Source organism: Pseudorasbora parva, chromosome 4 (assembly GCF_024679245.1).
Source record: "Pseudorasbora parva isolate DD20220531a chromosome 4, ASM2467924v1, whole genome shotgun sequence".
NCBI lineage: Eukaryota > Metazoa > Chordata > Actinopteri > Cypriniformes > Gobionidae > Pseudorasbora > Pseudorasbora parva.
Window position 1 is genome coordinate 38,082,242 of NC_090175.1, and position 16,364 is coordinate 38,098,605.

General features: G+C 37.1%; 1 protein-coding gene and 1 long non-coding RNA gene across 6 annotated transcripts in view; both read left to right on the plus strand.

Moving 5' to 3' along the window:
- The window catches only part of lcorl (ligand dependent nuclear receptor corepressor-like), a 53,660-nt gene that overhangs the window by 10,265 nt on the left and 27,031 nt on the right, over positions 1–16,364 (plus strand). For all 5 annotated transcript variants that reach the window (XM_067441684.1, XM_067441683.1, XM_067441681.1 and 2 more), the window contains exons 2-4: positions 4,263–4,328; positions 7,656–7,735; positions 8,038–8,167. In XM_067441684.1, coding sequence (XP_067297785.1) covers positions 7,734–7,735; positions 8,038–8,167 — 132 coding nt within the window. In that variant the 5' untranslated portion in view covers positions 4,263–4,328; positions 7,656–7,733. The remainder of the gene's footprint in view (positions 1–4,262; positions 4,329–7,655; positions 7,736–8,037; positions 8,168–16,364) is intronic.
- LOC137073324 (uncharacterized) lies at positions 10,711–11,595 on the plus strand. The gene is made up of 3 exons (XR_010904769.1): positions 10,711–11,265; positions 11,380–11,446; positions 11,581–11,595. It is a non-coding gene; the product is annotated as an uncharacterized lncRNA (long non-coding RNA).

Consider the following 16,364-nt stretch of genomic DNA (forward strand, 5'->3'; position numbering starts at 1 on the left):
TGTTTTTTATAATTTAAAAGAATAAAGAACACAACCATAAGCCTAAAACACGAGACAAAGTATTTTATATAATTAATACAGCCTATAATTTATCACTAATCATATGCAATGTGCAATCTAAGTTGAGGGAAATGTAAAGTTACTGCAGGATTCTTTATGTGTATATGTTTTAAAGGTTCACAGTATAGCAGTGGCTATTTAACAACAGAAAGTGCAGTCCATGTCATGACTGAATGACTGTTTGTTTTATATTTAACACAGTAGCCCCGATCACACAGAACGCGTTTTTGCAGCGAGAGGCGCCTTTTTTGAATGGATTTCGGTTGGCAGAGAGCGTTATGCGCGCTTGCTGCGCCTCGCGTTTTTGAAGGAGCGCTGCGAGCGCGTGAAGTTGAGAAAAAATCAACTGAGCAGAAAAGCGCGCAACATCATCACGCTTATGTTCTGTTGTCCAAACGAATGAATGAAGAGGCGGGCCTTCCATTGTGTTGACCGTTACATTGATTTGACTGACAGTACAGGTGATTCGGGGGTTGCCTAGAAACATTAAAGCGCACTTCACGACCAAAAAAGGGAGTGCAGTGCGCCTCGCGTTTTCGAACCTGAAAAACGCGTTCTGTGTGATCGGGGCCTAAAGCTGTTTTCTATAAAGCAGTCTATTGTATAAAGTGCTATTTCAAGAACTGAACTGCAGAGCTGGTGCATCCATATCCACATCGCTATTATCTTTCGTTCTCCTGCCACCGCTGTCAGTTTTGGCATGTTTATTTTGTTACTGAGAGGAAAACGTGCAGTACATTCTATCGAAACACTTCTCACCAGCGCGGGTGACGTCAGGATGTTAAGCGAGCTCTGTTTCAATGTGTTTACCGAGTATTAGATTATAACTTGGCCTATTTTGCAAACAAAATGTTTCTTGTCGATTTCCTTAGTGGCTTCTTTTTAGCTGAAGCCAAAATGAGTCCACACTTCAGCTCTGTATACTGCAGGAGCGGAATAATGCTATCATCTTGAGAGCTGGGTTTGCTAATGTAAACACTAGTGATGCACGCCCTTACCTTGCGCTTCTCCGGCTCCGCGTCAGTTATACGTTCTGAGATAACACTGCCATCTAGCGGTTGGGTGTTATACAGTCTGTGGTTTAACCAACCGAACACAAAGCCACGAATCTTGGATGTAAATATATAAATATCGATACAGCATTTTTGAGAATCGATACAGTATCGCCAAACATAATATTGCGATATTCACGTGTATCGATATTTTCTTACACCCCTAATGGGTTGTTTGGAAACCTCCCGGATTTTTTATCAAAAATATCTTAATTTGTCCTGCGAAAATGAACAGGAGGGTATTCCAGAAAGCAAGGTAAATTTACCAGTACCTATACCTTGAACTCTAGGTTGATTAACTCAAACATTGCCTACTCATTGCTGGTTCCGAAAACACATCAGTGTTCAGCCAACTCAGTGTGTTCCCAGTTAACACACAACATTCTCAACAGAGCAACGAATCAATGTTTCACCATGGAAACAGACGCAAAGAAAAAGTGCACCATTCTACTTCCTCTTCTTTTGTTTAATGGCGAGTTGCATAATCTCCTTAGTGCATATTGTCATCTATTTGGTGGTTATGCAATACTTTTTTCAGTGTTTTCTTTTAACAAGTAATCTTTATTCTTTATAATGAAAACCAGGATTATGTTGTTTGATGAATTCAATGCAGATCCATGTGTGAGATGACAATAAAATAAATAATACATATATTTGAATTGCATTAACATTTAAACTTTTTTTTTCTATTTCTTTAGAATTAATATATATAATATATATCTGAAACAAATTTGGTTATATTAATAACTATATTGATTATATAACACACATCTGAATGCATCTTAAGCAAACTAACCCTGGAACATAACCTGCAGGTTATGTTCAGAGAGTGAGTTGCCATGGCTACTTGCATGCCCAGAAAGTTACCTCCTATTTTGGAACCAAAAGTTGAGGTTATCTCCTAACTTACTCTTAAACATACCCGGTTATGTCACACAACTTGCTTTCTGGAATAACCCCTACAGGTTTGGTGACTGAAGGTGACAAAATTACATTCTTCTTCTTTTAAATAATAATAAAATAAATAATAACGACATTCTACTTCAAGCGTCATTAACAGTAAAAATCATAATAATAATCATAATAATAATTAGAAGAAAAATCTTACAAATTGTCATGCAATTATTAATGTAAATGAATGGTACTCCACATCACAACATCATCACTATTGTACACCCCAATACATGTGCCGTGTTATGAAATTAAATGCAAATTGTTTCAAAACACGTGCTGTAAAAAAATGCATTGTGATGGTAATTTCTCATCCAAACAGCTATTTAAACTGCTGGAGTGTGTTCTCAACCTCCACACTATTAACAGTACTCGTAATTTGGGTCCATATTTTGTTTTTGTGGGCTCTTTAATCCCACTTTTTAAACTCGCAAATAAAACAATTTTGTTTTATTCCACCTGGTGATGGTCTCGATCTCCACGTCGGAGAAGTTGCGCTTCTTTGCCGTCTTCCGTGTGTCCATGGCGTAAAATGAGCGCGTGGGGGAGGAAGAGACTTGAATATATAGGGACGTGTTATTCACGTGTTAATGATGTTAATGATGATCGTTTTCAGCCGCGGCATTTATCAAGGGCAAATATTGCGTACACCTGGACTGCGGAGGTGCGCAATGCTTCATAAATCAGGCGGTGAGAGGAGTGTAAGCATAATCTTACGCCAACATATACGCCCATTTCTACGCAAGATTGATAAAGGAGGGCAAATGTGTATCTGATGTGAATAAAACATTTATTTAAATTATAATTGAAAGCATTATTATTGCAAGCTTCCATATCAGTGTATGGAATATTTTAACAAACTATACATGTTTTTTTAATATAGGCTAGTAATTAATTTAAATATCTATTTTAATTTCTGAAACTTCAAATAAACATTATGTGGTGGAATAGTGATGTATGAATAGTAGGGCTGGGACAACGTGTCAAAGTCATCGATGACGTCGACGCAAAAAATACGTAGACGCAAAATATGCACGTCGATTTGTCAGACCCAAAACAAAGATGGCGGCACCGGAGAGTAGTAGCCATCCGCTCAAGTCGTGACGTAAGGAACGCCGTTTCTGGGTCCAAGCCTCAACTCGTTTTACTTGAGAATGCCATTGACACCCGTTTATGAGCTCTATGTTTTCATATTAAACATCAAACATTTAAAAAAGTTAAACATTTTAAATACTTGCAGTCTATACAACATTCTCTATGGTCACAGCGTTACACACATTGATATTTAACGATTTATAAAAGATGAATCACTGTCTGGTCATCTGGGATTTTGGTATGGAGAACTTTTTTTGTAGTATTACATCACGTTGTGTGTGTATATAAGCACCGTTTGTAGTTTTTCTTGTTGTATAAGATAGAGCGCTTGGACCCGGAAGCGCTGCCGCGTGACGTCAGCCTTAACAACCGGATAGACATGATAGTAGAAGCCATAGATATACATAATAAAGTATATTATGTAATATTTATATATATATATATATATATATATATATTTATTATGCTATGGTAGCAACACGAGTGGCTTCTCAGACTTTCAGAAGCGCAAGGCAAGGTTGGCGCACGGCGCACACGGAGCAACTAGCGCTCTTAACACAGGCGCGCATGCACGCGTTTTGTTGTCACGGCTACATAACGACAGATGTTTTGGTAATATTTTATGTATTTTAATCACAAAAACAAAAGTATGCATCAAGTGAAAGCATTGGGCTGCCTACATAATAAGCTGTTTTAAATTTAAAATGTTCAATGTCTTATCGCCCTGATGTGACCGAGGGTATCCATCCTTTAAGTGAGCACAATTTTATCCCAGGACTATTCCGGTTTTAAACGGAATATTGGCGCCCGTAATGCACTCTACGTGATGTGAAATGTGAAATTATTTTGAATTTGGTGCTTACTAGACTGAGAAAAGACAGAAAATGTATTTTTGTCTCACGGGGATGAAAGACTACAATTCCCAGAATGCTTCGCTGCCCTGTGAGGCCATTTCTACAGATTCATCTTCCCAGCGCTGAAGTACCCCTTTAAAGACAGACAGTGGTTGTGACATTTCTGTGTAGGTTTATGATGTGTTTTTCTAGAGCACTTTTTACTCTTTGGGATTTCATGCAGATAACATTGTATTGTGTTTGTTTACAGGGTTTGAAAGTATACTGGAGGGAATATATGGACCAAGGCTGCTTCAAGATCTCAATATATTTGATGGTGAGTTTAAAATCAAATCTTAAATTCTTTCTTTCTCTCTTCAGCTTTATACCTGATTCACTGTTTCCATCCAAATTTGCAAATTTAATTTGTGCCCAAAATTGGAATATTGCATAAAATAATTATAAATATTACGAATATTTGCAATATTATTGCATATATTAGCATCCCATGTGTTCAAAAGAATAAAATCATAACTTCCTGGGAAGTTGGTGCAAAATGTGTTATTTAAAATGGTAAATTGTGGCTCTTTTCTTCCATCATACATGATTTGTGCCTCCAAGTGCACAGACAAAATGCAATAAACTAGGGATATCAATTTACATCAATTCCCATAATCAATTATTTTTTAAATGTAATATTTAACCTTTTGAATCCAAAGCGCAGCTCATCCATGACTGTCAATGTAATCTGACTCCTGCTGTGTTTATGCTGTGACACTCCTTTAGCGGCTTAATCACATTATATTGAACAGGCGTTCAGTTTTTAATTGTAGTGTCTGTTCTCTAACTGAATTGATTTTATGAAAATGAACGTGGTCGTGGTGGGAAAGTGAAAGTGATCCAGTAATCTAGTAGGTGGCTTTGGGAGTGGCCTCGTAGGGCAGCGAAGCATTCTGGGAATTGTAGTCTTTCATCCCCATGAGACAAAAATACATTTTCTGTTTTTTCTCAGTCTAGAAAGCACCAAATTAAAAAATAATTTCACATTTCTACTACATTAATGACCCAGTTTAAATACAGATTCATCTTCCCAGTGCTGAAGTACCCCTTTAACTAAAACAAAATAGGTGTATTAACAAAATAAGTTAAAGCTTTGAAGCTTTTCTTTACACTGAATATAAGGAATATGACCATCTCTTGACAATTCTTTTAAATTTGCTGATATATTAGAAGTGCTCTATTCTCATAGTTTGAATAATAAAATAATTGCTTTACATGTGAAATGTCATCTTAAAATCATTGAACATAACAGATAGACTTTTCATATATCGATGAAAGGTCTCAATTAGCAGAATACAACGAACATATTTCTTTGTTGGAGAACAAACTATAAAAAATATTTGTATGAAAAAGCACCACCTACGCATGTTTTTGTTGAAACTATGTGAAACATTAGTAAAACATATTAGATCACACATCTTTATTTGGAAGATGTGGTCTTGAATAAGCCCAAACATAACATAAGACTGATAATGGAGTGACATGACATGCTGCTTGGCTAAAGCTAAAGGACTTCTGAGATTTGATCGCATCGTGATCATGACGCAGTGTTTTCTCAGTGTTTTCAGTGTTTAAGTCACTTTAAAGTTCAACTAATGGAAACTGGGGCTCTGTTCTAATTCACCCCCATACCCTCATTCACTATTCTCTACATTAGTCCAATAATATAGTTCACTCGAAGGAGTGAATGAAAATGAGTGAGTAAATTCAGACATTGCATGTGAAAAGTTGCTGCTGTTTTGCATAGTTTCTGCTTGCTGTTTAATAATTATTTTAAACTTAGCAAACTGGCAGCTCCAGTAGTAAGATGAAAATATGTATCTTGAATTCTGTCATGGAAACAATATATAAACCTTTTAGGTGGGTAAGTGCTATCAGGTAACCGTTGTTGATATTTCAAATCACCAAAACAAACACCTCTACCCCCAAAAAGTGTCTCGGCCCTATTTTGATATCTCCGCCCCACACATACGTAACCCAGGCAACGACTATGACAGAACCTGTGTGTGACTAATCCAGGTCGAATATTGAATAAAACCGTGAATATCCATCACAAAAACACAAACCGTTCTCATGACAACTCGATAGTACACAGGCATGACAGTCCAACTAATGACATATTACAATTATGACAAGATTAGAGTTATAGTGATCACAAAAACACAAACCGTTCTCATGAACAACTCGATAGTACACAAGCTCGACAGTCCAGCTAATGACATATTACAATTATGACTGGATTAGTGGTTTGAATGGATTCAGCCACGGCATCTTGTGGTCAGATGCGGGAATACATTTGGCGGCAACTCCCACAGTGCATTATGGGTATTCGCTAGCGTTGAGCGTACATCCGTTGTACATTCGTTATTGCGGTGCATAGTGGGATTGAATGAGTGCACTTGATATCGATACCCTTAGCGGAAATTTTGGCACTCAATTTTTTTGTCGTCTCATTTTGGTACATCAACACAACAAAGGATGTGATTAGCAACTCATCACAGAACATGCTAGTAAAAAGACAAGCAATTTTTAATTATAACATGTTCATTTATATGGTCGCCAATGGTGATCTCAGCAGAAATATCACTCGCAATTTAATATCTTTGGTCGTAAATGCGACCGTTTTAGTCACAGTCTAGAGCCCTGCTGCATTTACACTAGAAGTTCTTGTGAGTCAAAAAAGGTGTTTTTGGACCCGTGGTTAATTATGTTTTGAAGTTGGCTAGCCATCCCAATTCATTGCATGGCTTGAAGAAATGAGGTGTGTTCAACATGAAGCACATGAAGTGCTGTGCAGATTAACTGGTGTATGACATCAAAGTACCACAAAAGCAATTAGAGAGTAAATGCCTTAATAAATAACTACAGCGTGCGCTTAATTTTTCCACAGTCTGCTGCATGCTTTGCCAATGAGCTAAATGTACCTTGAAACTACTCTAATTCTTACTTAATCAACCAGTGCAAATATTTTTAAATTAAATTATCGAAAATGAATCAATTTTTGTTGCGCATCAAAGGATTTCTGTAAATGTTTCTATCATAGTTTGTGCACGTCATCTTAACAGATACAATTGAGTGCAAAAGGTTTTTTTATTTATTTTTATTTTTTTTATAATTAACGCACATTTAAAAAAAAAAATCAATATCCCAAAATGTGCATAAAAATAGATGGGTAAAAACTAGGGCCGGGACTCGATTAAAGAAATTAATCTAATTAATTAGAGGCTTTGTAATTAATTAATCGAAATTAATCACATTTTAATTGCATATAAATATTTGACCTGAGAACAATGAGAAGTAATTTTTCACATGTATTTTTAGTATACCATTGAATAATGACTGAATACATAAGCTTAATCAACAAAATATTGTTTATTTATTTCAGTCCAGCAGACCAGCGCAATGTTTGCCATTTAAGTTTAGCAAAAGCATATTTGTGATATTTGAGGCTCGATGTGCTGCGGTGATATGCAAATTCCTTATTGTATAGCTTGCTCACAACCATGCTCTTGACGACGCTTCCATTCTTTCGTTTTTTAAAACAAAAGTCCCGGCCCTAGTAAAAACATATTTATTGACAATGATTCATCTGATTCTCCCTCAGAGTGTGAACCAGAGGCTGTGGATGATTGGTCCACGGATGCAAACTGCTCCTTTTGCAACCTGCAGCTAGAGAAACTCAATGTAAGTCAACCCTTAAAAGCTAAAAAATATGTTTATTTTGGGGTATAAGCTGGCAAGAAAAGGCTTGCTTAGAACTATTTGTTCTATACAAATGCCAGTGTTTTAGCAGCTGTTGTTTCGGGTTTCTTTAATGCAGTCTTATAATTAATGGTTAAACAAGTCATAAGCACATATAGTGTAATTATAATTGTTACAGTATATAATTGTCAAGCCTGTGAGACTATAATTAACATGTAGGGATGTATGTGACACATGTCAGTAGCTCTAGTCTTAACTAAATATTGCATGGGATTTTGAAATAGGACCATCCTGCTGTGGCCGTGCCCGGGTCGCCACCCCCTGCTGAAACCCCCCCACCTCAGGGCCTGTCCACCTCTAATAAACTCCAGTGCCAAGCAGACCGATTCCTCCATTCTATATTTCGAAAGAAGGGTGAGAAATACATTTTTATTCCCATTATCCATAAAAAACAAAATCATGATGTACCATTACATGCTGTACAATTGCACTTTTGCAATTGCAATTGTCTTCAACTTGAGGGTTACAATCCAAAATTTTAAACCTGTATCGGTAAGATGGCGAAATGAATAGGCTTATCAACATTTAGGGCTTGAAAATAAGGACTGCCCGATGGCCTTGATCGTTTAAATGGACAGATTCACACAAAATTACTACAAAATGCCAGTATTGGCAGTTATTGTAAACAGTCTGTTGTCTTAATTGAATGTAAACTGTAGAGAAATAAAACATTTAAGTATATTGGATCTGTGCATTCTTAGTGACAGTAGTCTAATACCTGCTGCTCTGTGTTTTTAATGTTAATCAAACAAAAAAGACAAAGACATCACTCACTGCTCTTGACTGAATAACATTAATAACTTTAAGGAATAGTCTATATGTAATGTATACATTAAAGACTGCAGGGTTATTTTACATTTGATTACAATCGATTTCAGTTGTATTTGTACGTTTGTTCTATTATATTTATTTGTGCTATTCCTTGTAATTAGTTTATTTATTTTATTACTGACTACTTGTCTTTAACAATATTTGAATTTTATATAAAATAGGCTAGTAGTTATTGGGGTCATAACCCTATTTATTAATTTTACATTGGTCAAAATGTTTTAATGGCCATAGAAAAACTATGGCTGGTATTATTTTTAATAACTTTTTTTAATGGTGGGGCAAGTGAAAATTTGAACTGGTCTGACTGGTCTGACTTGGCCACTAGAAAAATCCTTAGTGTTGAGCCCTGACATTTAAACGTAGGTACAATAAACCTTTCATACATGTTTTATATGTCAGTGGCCATGCATTAATTCAAACTGCAGAATTGTCTTATATTTTCATTTAGTAGAAACCAGGCAAAATGTCTGGGCTGATATGGCAAATTAGGCTGAGGCCAAAACATTTTTTACTAATCAAAGAGCACAGGAGATTGGTATATCACAAAAAACACTTATGACAGGCAGAGATGTATAATAACGAAGTAGAACTACTTCACTACTGTACTTTAGTACTAAAAGGCGGTATCTGTACTTTTCTAGAGTATTATTTTTTTCTCCTACTTCCACTTTTACTTCAGTATATATTTTCGATGAGTTTAATACTTTTACTCTGATAAATTTTTTTTTAATGTGCTGCATAGTTACTTGTTACAATTATAAAAATGCTATGAATCATTCCATTCCAAACCCACATTACCACTGCCAGAACGGTAGATGGCAGGTTTGCTGAAGCTGGCACATCACTGAGCGAATCGAGCGATTCAAGAAGACCCGTTTTGCCTTTTTTTTTTTTTTTGCCGCCAAAGCCTTATGTGTTTGGCGAGTAATGTAGAATAGAATAACTGCTGCGCTGAGAGAGATATGCGAGAGGGCGCGAGAAAGCCTCGCGCACACATTCCTCGTCTTATAACACAAGCAGTGTTTTGCTCTCTATTTGTTTACATAGTTAATGTGCACTGTAAAGTAACATACAAACAATGAACAGCTGTATTTTTATTAACTAAGATTAACAAAGATGGCCCCACTTTATATTAGGTGGCCTTAAGTGCTATGTTCTTACATCAGAAAATAAGTACAATATACTTACTTTATACAAATTGTATTGCAAAGCACTTTTGCTGATATTGAGGTGGGATACGGGTAGAGTTAGGGACAGGTGTGGTGGTGTGGGTAAGTTTAAGGGTAGGCTTAGGTGTAAGGGAAGTCCCAACTGTGTAATTACAAATGTAACTACAGAAATTAATTACAGACGTAATTACATGCAGGTAATTTTAAAATGTAAGTACAATTTAAAAACATGTATGTACACAATAAGTACATTGTATCAAATGATTAATTAAGATGTTAGTGCATAGTAGTTAAGCCCACCTAATATAAAGTGGGTCCACAAAGATGAATAAATACAATAACAAATGTATTGATCATCATCATGGTTAGTTTATGTTAGTTATTAGTCTAATACATTAACTAATGTAATGTTAACTAATCAAACCATATTGTAAAGTGTTACAAACAAATCATTTACTCAGAACACCTCTTGAAATAAGAATATAAGTGTGCTGAATCCGATCTGGGGATATTGGAATTCATGCGTTTTTTTTACTGCTTACACGTTCACATGTCATATCCGATCTGTGCCACATGAGAAAATAATCAGAATTGGGTCACTTGACCCATGGGGCCTTTGACTTGATAGCAATTTACACATATGGCAAATGTCACAAATAAGTGCTCCTCTGCTGCAATCTACTCTTCATAGTTGGAATCTTTTTTAAAATAAAACTGCTTGTTCTACACCTTTAAACCAGTAGTTTTGCGAATCATTAAAATTGGATAATATTTAGAGCTTTTAAGTGCTGGAAAAACACTTGAAGCACTTGAAAAGGTTGTACGAACCCTGAGAGGAAAATTACAACATTAAATTAAAAAAAAGTAAAAAAAACATTCGAATATTTCTTCCACAATACCCATGGGGTGTTACTACAGTAAATCCATGGTGAGTATTTATGATTTGTGGACTGAAACCCCTTAACTTTTTTCATGCTACAGTGGTGTCTCCAGTTTTCCACATCAGCACTGTTTGATCTGATATCTGTGGTTTATAGAATTCTGTGCCGTGCGCTTCCCACTAGATCTCACTGCAATGTTATTAATTCTGTGAGGAATTCGAACACCTTCTCACTGGATCTCCTGGCGCTGAGAAGTAATGGTGTTCCGTTATTGAGATCGGCCTGTGTATGAGCCAGTATCTAGTATTGCCCTGTGCCCGGTTGCATAAAACACCTTAAGTTTTTCCCTTAAGTTTGATACTTAAGGCGTGATTTTCCCTTATCTAAGGGAATGATTTAAGGGTGTTGCATATAATCCCTTAAACGGTTCTCTTAGGTAAGGGAAACCGTTAAGTGTTTCACGACTGCGACCCATGTTTTACCGTTATAAAATTCTACTGTTGCCATAGACACGCTACGCTGGCGGGTTAGAGAGTGAAGCTGAGATTCAACAAGAGGAATATTACACGGAGTGAGAGAACATTATTGTCTTAAATCAAATAAACATGATCACTACTGAGGATAAACGATTTGAAGATCACGACAAAATAATATGCTTGGTAACGTTATTTGTTTTACACGTTAGACCTTCTCAGCAAAAATCAGCTTCAACACCGGCAGAGCGCCAGCAGCACGCCAAACCATGCAGCAAAGTGAGGTTTTATTGCTTCTTTGTTTATTTTGTTTATTTTATTATTTTAGTCTATTGTTAATTTTACTTAGAACAGCCTCGATATTATTTTTTAGATTTTTTTCATTATTCCTTCAAAACACTTTTGAATTGCAGAAAGACGCAAATATCCTCTCCAGCCGCTACAAGAGAAGTGCTAGAACTGCAAAGAGACGTCCTACAGCTTCAAAAGACAAAACTGCAATTAGAGATCGAAAAACTTAAAAAGGAGAAGGAAAATCAAGACCTTTACAACTTCATTCTTAATAACAAACTAATGCAGCTACAAAGTGAAGGAAAAATAACAATCACATCAATTGGCGAATAAATTTTTTTTTATGACAGATCTGACAGGTTTTGTATTTATTTATGATTTATTTATTTATATTTTATTTATTTATATTTATGACTATTGTCCATAGGCTACTAGCTAAACTAATTAAAGAATGCATTTACGATGGCATCTCTGACAACAAATCCAGCCCGTTGAAAATCTTGTTGATTTTCTTCATGAGCCTCTTCTGCTTCTGCTTCTTGAGCCTCTTCTTCGACATCATCTCCCTCTTCACAATACATCTTTGACATGTTGAAAAGAACAACGCTGGCGACAATAATTTTGCAGGCCCTTGGAGGCTCAACGCACAGCTCGCTGTGGAGACAGTGAAATCTGCGTTTAAGCTGTCCGATCGTCCTCTCAATTATAGACCGTGTGTGTGTCAACGCATTGTTGTATCAAACGATGACCATAATTATCAACAAGTCAAAATACATTTTAATACATTGAAAAAATATGATCAATAAGTTGACAATAGCCTATATGTTTTTACTTAATTTTCAACTTTTTAAAGTTAATAGGCTATAGCCTTAATATAAAAAAATTCTCAAGTCAGTTAAACGTAATTTAAGTTGAAATGATTTGTAAATCTAAGCTGTCTGTAACATTATTAAATACATGCCTGTGCAGCGTTACGGGGATTCATGAAGGGTGTCATGAGCCATGGTCGGCAGGGGTAACCACTGTCCCCTAGCAGAAGACCACCGTGCATCCCAGCCTCAAAATCTCTTCCAATCTTGCTCTCTGTCAAAATCCTAGAGTCATGTGTACTCCCTGGCCATGATGCAACAATTCTAATTCTGCACAGATGGTCACACACTAGCTGCACATTAACAGAATGGTAATTTTTTCTGTTAACATACTGATCTTCATGCGTGCGGGGAGCCTGAATTCTGACGTGTGCCATCAATTACACCACTTATTCGAGGAAACCCCGCTTTCCGAAAAAAAGAGGTTTGAATGGTATCCAGTTCAACACGCGATGGAAATGTCACAGTTTGGCTTAAATGACGGCAGAGATCCCCTGCAACCCGGTGAATAACTCTACTAACTGACGATTTATGAACATGGAAAACATCTCCCACTACAGACTGGAAACTCCCAGTTGCAAAGAACCAAAGTGCTATAAGCAACTGTAACACAGAGGGTAGTGAGTGGTTGCGCTGGGTAACATGATCAAGATCGCCTTCCAGTTTGTTAGCAATCTCATATATCCCGCGCCGATCAAATCTATATTCGTGAAGCAGTTTTTTATCGCTAAGATGGTCCAGAGGATTCTCCCTATCGCGAAAAATTCGCCTTGGCACATTTACATCTTCAACAGGATCAATAAACTCAGCCATTTTTTTCTCATTAATGTTCGTCAACTCTTAAGGTAAAGTTTTCCTAACCTTAAACTATACTTAGGAAAATGACAGTTAAGGGGCTTTATGCAACACTTAACAGTTTTTAAGGGATTACTTAAGTGAAAAATAGATATTTGAGGATAATTCTAAGGGTTAATGACGTTTCAGTTTAAGAAACCCTTAAGTGACACTTAAGGGTTATTTTCTGCAACACCCTTAAGTTTAAGGGAAACCTAAGGGGTGTTTTATGCAACCGGGCACTGGAGCTAATAAACAACAGTGCAGCTCAAACGAGTTGTGCGGTTTTATAGAGATTCCATAGGAATAAACAGAAAATGCTCTGCATACATACCAACTCGCTCTGCTCTACGCCAGTGGACACCTATCGTTATGAATGCTGGTTGGTCATTTTACTTTTGAATTAGTGCCAATTTGGGTGAGGCAGTTGCTTGAATGGTGGGTTCATTATTCTGAATAAGAAACACAACAAAACAATGACAAACTCGCTTAAGGCGCTTTTACATTTATCTTTGAAATCAAATCTTCCACCACTGTCTTGTTAGTCGAGTGAGGTGAAATGGAACTTAAATCTGACTCCTGCTGCTGATTTGTGCTGTGACTCTCGTTCAGCTCTCTGAACCGTTTAAAAAATAACAATGCCATTGGAATCGTTTAGAAAATTTGTTTTCGATTCCGATCAACGGTTCCAAAGTTTTTGTTTCCATAGTGGCCACCTGATTTTCGGAAATGCTTGCCACGCCAGCTTGTTCTTGCAGCCATGGAGCACTGTAAGCGGCGATCTAACGTGTGGATTTATTTTTACTGTTTCCCCCAGTACAATGCCGTTACCGTTACTGAGAATAAAATGCGGCGTTACTATAATTGAGCTTACTGAAGTGGCTTTCATCCGAACAGGTGCGCTCTCTGTCAGCGGAACTCTGTGTGTGGATGTGCACGTGCATGTTGGGGGCTGGGTGTTGTACACATAACTGATTATGATAGGTGGGTGGGAGATGACCACAACTGATGATGATTCATGATTGGCTTAGTCAGAGCGATGGCATGTCCAATGACTTCAAAGGTAGCTTTCGCAAACTGGAAGTATAAGCACTACTTTTCCCTTTGCTGAGGTGAAAGGTTAGAATGTTTATGCAACTTGCAACTTATGCCCAGGAAGAGTACCTCTACGTCGGTGAACGCAAATAATACAGTGAGCTCCGCTACCAAAGGAGGAGACAGAGCCATGACATTAAAGCAACCAAAACTAGGTTTTTCTCCACTGCAAACTCTCATCACCCAGACAGAATATAAAAAATATCTATATAGTTGAGGACAAGCTGCCGTTGTCGGCAGTTGAGTTGGATTCGTTCAGGGCAATCATTGCGAAAATACCCGTGTGGGTAAGCCCGCCATACAAACAAGACATTAGAGACAAGACTTCTTGTTAAAGGGGGGGTGAAACACTCAGTTTCAGTCAATCTCATGTCAATCTTGAGTACCTATAGAGTAGTATTGCATCCTTCATATCTCCGAAAAGTCTTTAGTTTTATCATATTTATAAAAGAAATATGGGCTGTACCGAGTCTTTCCGGAAAAAACCGAGCGCCTGGAGGCGTATCGTGTGGGCGGAGCTAAAGAATGACAAGCGCGCAAAGCGGTGACGTCCTCAAGCGTGGAGAAACCCATCTATCTCAGCTAATACAGATAATGATCCACAATCAAATCTGAGGCTGAAATAAACTGAACAGGAGAAACGGCAACATCAGGACGTCCGTCTCTGTGGTATGTAAGTTACTGTATTTAATGGCCTCTCCACATTTCTGTGTCTTTACTCGCAGTGTATGAGGACATGATTCGGTTTATGGACTATTGTATGTGACTAGACCTTAGAAGTAGCAAGCAGAATGGTTTTGCACGTCAGACTAGTGTAACGTTATACAGAACAACAATGGAGTAACCGTTAGCGCATTTGAATGACGAAGCACGCGATCGTATCGTTTACTGATGTTTACTCATGCGACGGTAGCCAATAGCAGAGACATTTGAAGTTGATTTACTCACCGGCATCTTCCAAAGCAGGACCGCTCTGTCAAAAACACACTTCTTTGGTATGATTTGGTGAAGTCCTGTGACAGCAGTGACCGTGGAAATCCACTTTGCGACGCGACTGAAGCGATGCCTTGAAGCTTCCCGTCATTTCTGCGTTCAAATCGGTTCAAATGCAGCGCTGCCTTCCCGGGGCGCGACATAAGTGTTCACGGACGACTGGATCTGCACCTGAGAGAGTGTTTACAGCGTGCATTTCCTCTCTCTCCCTCTAGTTACGCGCGCGCGCACCCTTCCGGGAGAAGAGCCCGTACAGCCCATACAAGGACCTTCCGCTCTATTTAACGTCAAATAGACCCATACTCGAAAAAAACTCGCCGAAACTTGTGAGAAACCGGAAGGAGTATTTTTAACACAGAAATACTCCATCAAACGTCCAACATTAGTTTTTGAAACTTTGTCTATGTTTAGGATGGGAATCCAAGTCTTTAAAGGTGTATAAAGCTCAGTATGCATGAAACAGCATTTCACCCCCCCTTTAAACTATTTACTTTTGTGAGGAAGAAAATACTTCAAACAGGCTACAGTATGTCTACCAGTTGTGAAGTTGTGTGACCGTTTTAGAATTTTAATGTCCACTAAAAATAGTCTAGGCTATGTAAGTTAGGCTAATATATTTATTATTATTATTATTATTATTATTAATTTTCTTTTTTTGGTAGACTTTTCTTAAGGAGCATAATTTATTTTTAGATTTATTTGATGGCCAGTTGTGCTCTGTACAATAAATATTACAGTTCTAAACAATGTATTTTGTTTTATTGTTTCACTATATTACTGATATTTACAATAATATATTGAATTTGATAGGTGTCTCTCACATTGTCCCACAGCAACATTAAAATAATGTAGATTAGTGTACAAAGTTTTATAATAATAATTTATTCTATTTAGTGTCTTTCATTCATTTAATATTGGGGGCATCCAAGTTATTTTACATATTTGAATATTTAAAAAAAGTGTAACGCACAACTTGACCAACACTGGCAATAAATATCGAAAGTTATGTACAAACACTTGTCTGTTCTACTCATTTCAACTGACTTGTAAAAACTGGTTAAAAAAAGATTTACAGTAACGCAAATAGTTACTTTCCCTGGTAACAAGTTACTTTT